This window comes from Triticum urartu, chromosome 1A (genome assembly GCF_056163025.1).
Source record: "Triticum urartu cultivar PI428250 chromosome 1A, HENAU_Tu73, whole genome shotgun sequence".
Lineage (NCBI taxonomy): Eukaryota > Viridiplantae > Streptophyta > Magnoliopsida > Poales > Poaceae > Triticum > Triticum urartu.
Window position 1 is genome coordinate 456,476,449 of NC_141873.1, and position 9,802 is coordinate 456,486,250.

The 9,802-nt window shown below is 43.7% G+C and overlaps 1 protein-coding gene across 7 annotated transcripts; it reads left to right on the forward strand.

The window, feature by feature from the left end:
- The first annotated feature begins 494 nt into the window (after positions 1-494).
- On the forward strand, positions 495-8,673 carry LOC125518547 (beta-hexosaminidase 3). Of its 7 annotated transcripts, none has more exons than XM_048683384.2 (15): positions 495-604; positions 3,720-4,075; positions 4,172-4,246; positions 4,745-4,780; positions 4,880-4,991; positions 5,457-5,527; positions 5,669-5,799; positions 6,065-6,130; positions 6,342-6,442; positions 6,626-6,685; positions 6,771-6,804; positions 6,904-7,002; positions 7,083-7,142; positions 7,250-7,500; positions 8,345-8,673. In XM_048683384.2, exons 2-15 carry the CDS (start codon positions 3,755-3,757, stop codon positions 8,509-8,511), a joined length of 1,584 nt encoding a protein of 527 aa, XP_048539341.1. In that variant the 5' UTR covers positions 495-604; positions 3,720-3,754; the 3' UTR covers positions 8,512-8,673. The 7 variants fall into 7 exon arrangements, with proteins under 7 accessions (XP_048539341.1, XP_087381445.1, XP_048539325.1 ...); XM_087525319.1 differs by having other exon boundaries at positions 509-604; positions 3,725-4,075; XM_048683368.2 differs by lacking the exon at positions 495-604 and adding an exon at positions 3,414-3,569.
- The last annotated feature ends 1,129 nt before the right edge of the window (positions 8,674-9,802 follow it).

The window sequence follows — 9,802 nt, forward strand, 5'->3', positions numbered from 1 at the left end:
GGTAGTTATGATCCTTTTATATACATTTATATAGATCTAATATTGGTTACTACATGCTTAGGTACATTATATGCAGATCTTTACGATTACGAAGATCTAATAGTGGTGATATGTTTATTTAATATCGAGATCCACAGGATGAAGAGCCGGATGCCTTATTCGAATCTCTAGCACAACATTTCTTTCTTGGTATCATGCTTTTAGTAATACAGTAGATTGGATGGCACTATTTGAAATTCTTTTTCTCTAGCAGTATCTATTTTGCAGGTCGGTATTTAATATCACGCATTAAACAGCAAATTAAGATAATGCCGGAAATATTTACCATATTAAAGGAGTAGCCGAGAAGTAAATGATGAAGTAATTAAGCACTAAAGATTTTGAATCCGATATCTTGCGTGCACTACACGTGTCCATGCTGCGCGCATCAGTTCCGAATTCTTGCAGTTAAGCGTTTCTCACGGCTGCTATAAAAGGGTCACGGAGTAGGGGCTGGGACTTGGGAGAACCAGACCAGACAGAGTAGTGCGAGGCCAGACCAGACTTAGTTCTGCGTACACAATAACACACGGCGCCGGTGGACGGATCAAAGAGGCATAGAAAGGTACGGAGATTAACCTTCTTGTAGTTAAATAAATCGAATTGTGCTGATAGACCACATACGTGACTCGTTTGTTCTTACATATGTGGCTCGCTTTTGGCTTATTCTTGTGTTGTTTCTTAGAAAAACCTTTTATCATTCCATTTTTCGTTGTTGTTCGGAATTTATCAGATAATGAATTTAGATTTTTACTAGTACATATGGCCATGCGTTGCACCGGAAAAAAATGTTTTTTTTTGTGCAAGCATAATGTTTCACAGCACCGGATTCACTATGAAGAACATGCTGCAATGCAGCATCCTTCTACAAAATGAACATAAAAAATACGATGCAATTTAGCCGTGTTCATATTTTCTTTGCCGGACATAATCTTCCACTGATTCCATTTAAGTATAATCATTTTTAATTGTATTTAAGTATAATCCTTCCTTTAATTACCATGACGTCCTTATCCGTTTTAGTCGGGAATCAAATTCTTCCTTTTCTATTTTAGTAGCCCCAACACATTGAAGCCTACATATCCTTCCTACCTTTTTACCTCAAATCCTTCATGTAGAATTTATTAAGATCACAATCTTTCTTTTAATTATTCCACCGGTTTACCCATAATCATTTCTTTAATTAGCCATATCCGTTTAAATATTTTATTTAAGCCCCCAATCATTTCTTTAATTAGCTCATTCACTTAATTAGCTTGTCCTAAACATGATGACTGTGAATTGTATATTTAGAGTGAGTTGGGATTAGTAAATGTGAAAGGCGCATAGGTTATTGGTTGTTACATCAAAGAGCAGACAGGAGGACCTGTGTCCAATTCCCACAAATTTTGACCCAATTATTTTTCGCGGTCTCTATGAAAGCCCATAAAAAGGCCGATCAACATACAAGTATCTGGCCCAGATCGCTTAGCGTGTGTACGAGCCAACAATACCAAACTCTAGCGTGCACTTAAACCAAACGAAAAAGACTAAACCGAACCAGGAATACATATTCCCTTTAATAGTAAATATATGTATAGATATAGATATAGATTACGGTAGATAACTTTGTTTTTTTAACACAAATACAGTAGACCAACTTTTTTTATGGAAAAGCTGTTGCGTTGTAGGGCCGTAGTACTCGATGGCCCTGCAGAAGATAAGCATAAGGAGCCCATATGTGCCTACTCGAAATACTTTCAGGCCTAGCTAGCTGATAGAATGGGCCTTTTTACCCACCAAAGCGGGCTACAAGTATCATATTCATGGGCTAATGAACTGGAGAGACTGGTAAAATCGTACCCTGTTCTAGAAAAAAAGAAGTAAAATCGTACCCACTTGCTCCAAAACATAACAAAAAACGCCTAAGCACAGTTGCAACTTTTGCTTTAAAAATGTTAGCTATGCGATTTACCCCAAGCAGAGCACACAATTTTCCCAACCACTCCAAAAGCAGACAGGTCCAAAACGAGAAATATCAATCATATTTGTGTCTCAAAAAATAAAAATAAAACCATCGGGATATTATAATATACGGTCCTGACAGGCTTGGTTTTGGTTCAGCACGAGATGCCCTACAGCTGCACATGCAGATAGCCAGACACCATCACAGTTCACAAGCTTGGCCCCACCGTGAGACCACGAATTGATGCTCGGGAGCGACCCCGGGGACTAAAAATTTCCTACCGACAGCCGCTTGCATTCTTTCTTTCTACTCCAATGAACGTCCTCGCGGCCGCGGGCAGTGCGCCACAGTACCCAATTTGGCGTCCAGATCTGGCATCCCGGAATTCTCTAATGGCCGCGCTTAGAGCGTGCTGTTAATTTAACGATTCCCAGGATTCACCCGCGTGTTATCCTTGCAAGGCTCTGCGTCAGCAATAAACAGAAGGGACCTGCCAAGCCGTAGGCTCGACCCTTTTTTTTTACCACGGATCCAATCCAGCATAATCATGTGTGCATTAGCAGAAAATTACAGTGGTAGTTGCAACAGGAAAGCGGAGAACAGGATAGACGGCGCTGCACATGGATGGATAGGCTAAACAAAGTTTTCTTTTTTTCACTTGCCACTTTGTTCTCGAGCGAGAGCAGCGAATGACGGCCCCGAGGAGAGGCCCATCAGTCCATCACGCACACGTGCCGGCGGACGCTGGACTGGACCAGGGGGAAAAGGACGAGCGCATGTGAGCGGTGAGCCCCAAACCAAGGCAAATCGCTCCTGCACTGCACTGCAGAGACCTACTATTACTATTCCTTTTGGCATCGGTGCGACCGATCCTTCTCCTCGGAATGGATGCCCCTCTTCGAACGAACGTTGCTTCTTGTAGTAGCAGATCGGAACCGCTCCACGCACGACAAGGCGCGGGCGATAACCGCACGGCCAAGAATCGAATGGTACGTCAGAGTTCCCCTGGAGCAGGTGCGTGTGCGTGTGCGTGTACGGAGCGCGCAAGGTACCACAGATTCCAGGATATATCAATCGTCCCCTGGCATTTGCATTTGGCCATCCCAAAGTTGGAACTTCAAAAGTGAGGCACGCCAGCATCCTTCTCTGCCCGAGTCACCACTCACCAGACAAGACATTGCCTACCCCTACCACCATCTCCGTGCGGTTGCAGTTGCACCAGCCCGGATCAGATCTCTCGTCTCTCCAAGAACCGCATCTGAAACTGCCTTTGTGCGCTGGTGCTTCTCGTCAACCTCCGCACTCCCGTTCGCCCTACTCCTACCACCCCATAAAGGCACGCAGAGGGTAGTAATACCATCACCCCTCGCTTCTCCTCCAAAAGTTGGCAGTGAAGTGGAGCCGAGCCATTATCATTACTTTTTTTTTTGATCGGGCCATTATCATTACTACTACGACGAGTAGTTGGTACGCGCATTATTGTGAGTTTCTCCTCCACTCCCAGCCCACGCCACGCAACAGGACGCGGCCTCGTGCTCCGGCGCGGCCGGCCGCCGGTGGATTTAGCGGCGGCGGCTTGCGTCCGGTAGGTGCGGGATCCCCGTCACCCTCGCCCGCTCCGCAACCTCATCTGCATGCATTCCGTCCGCCGTCCCATTCATTCTACTCGTCTACTACTCCTGCAGCGGAGTGACTGACACACACACGCCCCGTAACACCCGGCCGCGCTGTGCAGTGCAGGTAGCGCCGCCAGCTTTCGCCGCGGAGACGATGGCGCCGGCGCTCATGAGGCTGGCGCTGGCGCTGGCGGTGGCGGTGGTCGGGTGCTGCGCCGCCCGGCAGCCCGGCGGCCGCGTCGACCTGTGGCCAATGCCCGCGTCCGTGAGCCGCGGCGCCAGGACGCTCTACGTCGCCAGGGACCTCAAGCTGTCGACGGCCGGGAGCGGGTACAAGGACGGGAAGGCCATCCTGGCGGACGCCTTCAGGAGGATGGTGGCCGTCATCCAGCTCGACCACGCCATCAATGGCAGCTACCACGGCCTGCCCGTGCTCGCCGGCGTCAATGTGGCCGTCCGTTCCCCGGACGACGAGGTGCGTATGTCTTGTTTGTTGAGCTCCAGTGCTGAGGAATCGATTATTCTTTATGCTATATTTTGTTTACATGCTCTGCCTTTTGATCTGCTGCAGCTCAAGTTCGGGGTGGATGAATCGTACAAGCTGACCGTGCCTGCAACCGGGAGTCCGCTATATGCCCGAATTGAGGTTAGTACAGAATGCTGTGCTCAACCACTGCCTATCAACTCTTTTGACTTCAGATGTCCTTTTATGAATGCATGGAAAAAAGGAGAGATGAAATCCTATTTTTAGCGAGAACCAGAGTCAAAAATGTATTATTGGGCCACACAAAATTTAGTTCAGACCGTATGTATCCAGATGATATGGCACCGACATTTGCTGAACCTGAACTCATAAATAAAAAGTACTTGAGCATCACACAGATGGATCCGTCATATACAAGATTAGTACTTAAGCATCGGCTTTTCAGAATAAGAACAGCATCTTGTGTTTCATACAACGGCGTACATACCTGAAAAATAAGACTTGCAATGTTATTATTTTTACTTTGCACCACCTGTCTGAAGGAGGTTCGGCAACAATAACAGTACCTCATTCTTGTCACAAAGGTGCAGGCCACCACAAAACACTATCCGCCATACAAACTGTGACACGCAGTTCATACCAGTTTTCTGCATTTTGCAGGCCCAAACAGTTTTCGGAGCGTTTCATGCTTTAGAGGTAACATCAAATTATTTATGATATTATGCAGGACCATTAGATAAAGGTGGGCACAATATTAATTTCAGATAACCGGACAATACGTTTGTATTGTTGCAGACATTCAGTCAATTGTGTTACTTCGATTTTGTTTTGAGTGTAACTGGACTACATTGGGCTCCTTGGACTATCGTGGATAAGCCAAGATTTCCTTATCGAGGGCTGCTTATTGGTAAGATGTAATCTGCATTTTACCATCATTTTAGAAACAGTGTCTTCGTAATTCAGACTTTCAGAGTAACAGAGCTTATAAATTAGACTCGTCAATTTAGCTCCAGTTCCATGGGTTCCAACTGCTCTTTTGTTACTATAATAACCTATGTATCATCCAACAGTAAGTGCCTTCATAGCGTAGTCCTCTTGTTTTTACACCTCTTGAAATTTCTCAATCTATTTCTGCTTGTGCACAATTTTCCAGTCTATAATTCATTTTTCCAGTCAACCAACGTCCCAAGTAATATCAAGTTTGGTTAGCGCATGTGTTACACTTCCAATATATGATATGCTCGATAGATGCATATTGCAAGTAAAAACCTTGATTTTCATGTTAAGGTTTTGACAAATACCTTATTTTCCACCCCCGCACTATTAGTAGAGAGTTCTGGATATTGACGTGCTTGTGCATTGTATGTTGCAGATACCGCAAGGCATTATCTTCCTGTCCCGGTAATCAAAAGTGTAATCGATTCAATGGTCTACAGTAAGTTGGTATGTTTGACCTTCCTACACAAAAACAATTTTCTTTATCCTAACTCCTACTTCTTTCCTTCATCACAATGGACTTATATGTATGCTTCTTAAGTTAGTTTTAGTTGCATCATATGATATGTTTACTTCTTCGCCATGCAGAATGTTCTTCATTGGCACATCGTGGATGAGCAGTCATTTCCTCTTGAAATACCTTCATACCCAAAATTATCAAATGGTGCATACTCTTATTCAGAAAAATATACAATCAATGATGCCATCGACATTGTACAGTGAGTTTTTCTTGTGTCATCATATTGGATATACTTCTCTTCAGTTATTACCTAGACTATTAAGTACCAAAATCTGAGAGTATTCAAGCAAAACTATGCATTTAATAGTTTCCACATAACGTTGCAAAGGGAATCAGAAAATAAGCATAATTTTCTACCAGCTAACTTTCCCTGAGAAAGCTGCGATTGATGGGGTCCAGAGTAGATATCACTTCGCTATGCTGTCTGACATTCCACGTTAAGATGGTTTATCAACAATTTGCAGATATGCTGAAAAAAGAGGTGTGAATGTCTTGGCTGAGATTGATGTCCCTGGCCATGCTGGTTCATGGTAAGAGATCTACTTCTGTCCCCTGTGCATTTGTGCCATCAGCAACTGTAATGCTCTGTGGCCTACAAGTTCTACTGATGCAAAATAGAGTTGTTCTTGTTGTACTGGATACTCACACTATTATTGTTTGAAACCACATAGTAGAATTTAACTTATATATAGCATCAACCCTGCCTCAAATTCAACATTTGGTACATTTCTATTGCTTCAGGGGTGTTGGATATCCATCGTTGTGGCCATCAGCTACCTGCCAACAACCACTTGATGTCAGCAACGACTTTACATTTAAAGTGATCGACGGAATTCTTTCAGGTAATACACAAATTCTAAACCTGCACCATCTCAATTCGTTATTGCAAAAAGGAAGAAAATCAACATTTTATATTAAACTTGGCAACAACAACAAAAGATGGTTGAATGGCCTTAATAAATATAGAGCATTTTGCAAAACAGAACATAATACAGTGGTAATATTGTTTTTTGTTGTCCATTCAGATTTTAGCAAGGTTTTTAAGTTCAAGTTTGTCCATTTGGGAGGTGATGAAGTCGATACAAGTAAGTTTGTAGATGTCTCGCAGTAGCGCAGAAAATCTACATGTGTTAAATTAATAGCCTATTCACTCTTTACCATGGATTCCAGGTTGCTGGACTACCACACCACGCATTAAATCATGGTATGTGCTTTAGAGAGTTTTTGGGAAAATAAGATGTGATAACCTTGGTAGTATTTACAGTCATCTAATCCATCTGGAAGTCTTTTTCCTGATGTGCAGGTTGGTTCAACATGGTATGAATGAGTCTGATGCCTACAGATATTTTGTCCTAAAGGCTCAAAAGATTGCAATTTCACATGGCTACGAGATTATTAACTGGTAGGGCGACTGGTATAGCTAGTTTCTGCATATTCTGATCTTTCTACTGGCTGTTCACAAACACTTTATCATGCTTGCAGGGAAGAAACGTTTAACAACTTTGGAGACAAGTTGGACCGCAAAACGGTGGTGCATAACTGGTATTTCCTAACCGCCTATTGGCTTCAGTTATATAAAAAAATAAGAGGCACAACCAGTATTTGTTCATCAGAAATTAAAACTGACATTCTGTTGTCGTAACTATCAGGCTTGGAGGTGGAGTTGCAGAGAAAGTGGTTTCTGCTGGTCTGAGATGCATTGTCAGCAACCAGGATAAGTGGTACCTAGATCACCTGGATGCTACATGGGAAGGATTCTATATGAATGAACCATTGACAAATATCTACAACCCAGAGCAACAGAAGTTGATTCTTGGCGGAGAAGTATGCATGTGGGGAGAACACATAGATGCATCTGACATTCAACAAACCATTTGGCCTCGTGCTGCAGCAGCTGCAGGTATAATAAGCAGAATATTCTCTTGACCTTCTAATTGTATGAAAATATTACATATTTAGCGGATCTTTGACATACAGTTGTGCCATACCGAGGTTATAGTTACAATATTTTTGACATCTATATGTCACAACACAACACAGTACAACTTTCCCCGCAAAAAAAAAACAGTACAACTTGAAGTAGTATTATGGTTGATCATCTAAAACTATGGCAATAGCATCTACACATTTTTGAAACGTTTTTTCTTGAATTGATAGAACATCTATACAGTCAATAGACAGAGTGACAGATTGACCTCTGTACATGTAGCAGATCTGATGCTAACTGAGTTGCAATGAATCTTTTACATAAACCCATGCTGCATGGTATTGAGATGATGTGGAGGTACAGCTCACACCATGAGCAAATGTTTCATACAGAGTTTAATGAAGTAAAAGCCCATGAGAGCATACAGTTAAAGCATCTCTTCTCACATATGCATCATGAGTATGGAAGTCTATTAATATGATCGCTTTTGAGTTAAACGCTTGCAACATAGATGAATAAATTTTAGTTTTGGTTACTTGCTGTGTATCGCTTTATAAGTAATCAAAGGAACAGAACAGGTGCCGGATCTTATTAATTCTGAAGATATATGTTAAAGCATGCTACTTAATATTGTTAACATATACTCCCTCCGTTCCGAATTACTTGTCTCGGAAATGGATGTATCTAGAACTAAAATACATCTAGATACATCCATTTCTGTGACAAGTAATTCCGAACGGAGGGAGTAGCATACAATGTGCGAATCTACCTCTCCATCATGTTGCTTTGACTCACCAGTTCACTTATTATTTTGTAGAGCGGCTATGGACTCCCGTTGAGAAGCTCGCGAAGGACACAACGGCGGTCACTGCAAGATTGGCACACTTCAGGTGCTTGCTGAATGAGAGAGGGGTCGCTGCGGCGCCGCTGGCTGGATATGGCCGCACAGCTCCGTCGGAACCAGGATCCTGTGTAAGGCAGTAGGACATTCATAATGGGGGTAAATACCATTCATACAGGAATAAACATCAGTCCGAGGCATCCTTTTTTTCACCGTTCTGGGCAATGAAGCCCGGACAAATGTACTGATTCAGGATGTTCTGTGATGCAAGGGGATGTTTCAATGATATTGCGTCCCTCTTTCAACGTGGTAACTGTATCCTGTTTGCAATATGCGCTCCTGTTTCAAGAAAATACACCCAAATAATTGCCTGGATAAATAATTGCCCACGGCATTCAGATGGAGGATACTTGGCCAGCCTCGCAATGGAACAAAGCAGATCCTTGAAGCACTTCACGCGGCTACGCGAAGGGAGCGTGCACCGGATATCTGCTCGACGGCACAGCAAGCCGCGGCCCGTCGAGTAGGAGATCCGGCGCTAGCTCTGCTTCCGCGGCGGCCGCCTCACCGCGCCGCGAGGGTTTCCAGTAGATGATGCCAATAGGGCCACTGATTTCAGCCGGACCGGGCACCTCGCGGGCGCCAAAACACGGGAGACCCGCGCGTAGGGCGCGGGATAGGAGGGTGACGCGAACCCAGGCAAACAGTGGGCCGCGGCCCAATTACAGGTTGCCGGTTCCTCCCAAGTTTTTATTTCATACATTTTATAAAACGGACTGTGCTAACGATCCGCACGACTCCCCTCGATGGACGATGGCTCCCACTTCTCCCGTTCCTCGCTCCCGCTTCTCCCGTTCTCCCCCCGATTGACACTAATAAAAAAAGGCGAATTGAGAAAAAAGTGCACTACATGGGATTCAAACCTGCATCAGGTAGCTAGGGCACGCCTAATACCATGTCCAACAACCATTACACCAACCCAGGCTGTTGTTCAATACTTGAAAACAAAAGTCTTTTAAAACTCCTTTTCACCATTGTCAGATGACAAAAAGAAAGGTATTTTCTTGAAAAAAAATCACTGCATAAAATGATGATGTACTATACGCGCTATGACTTTTTTATCAGGGTCAGGTACATAAGTTATCAGGTCTGCGATGTGTGAGTTACCATGCTATTCACACAAAAGTTATCGAGGGGATGTTTTATCAACTCCCCACTCCCCCCCACCCACCCTCATCGCCAAAGTTATCAGGACCTGGGTACATAAGTTATCATGTCTACGATGTGTGAGTTACCATGCTATTCACACAAAAGCTACCGAGGGGATATTTCATCAACTCCCCCCACCCTCGTCCCAAAGTTATCAGGACCTGAGTACATAAGTTATCAGGTCTACGATGTGTGAGTTACCATGTTATTCATACAAAAGTTACC

What these genes read in the sequence shown, in the direction of transcription:
- LOC125518547 (XM_048683384.2), top strand. Translation starts at nt 3,755, where the DNA reads ATGGCGCCGGCGCTCATGAGGCTGGCGCTGGCGCTGGCGGTGGCGGTG. An exon ending in TTATCGAGGGCTGCTTATTG is followed by an intron (nt 4,992 to 5,456) that starts GTAAGATGTAAT and finishes TGTATGTTGCAG; the next exon opens with ATACCGCAAGGCATTATCTT. An exon ending in AGGTGATGAAGTCGATACAA is followed by an intron (nt 6,686 to 6,770) that starts GTAAGTTTGTAG and finishes CATGGATTCCAG; the next exon opens with GTTGCTGGACTACCACACCA.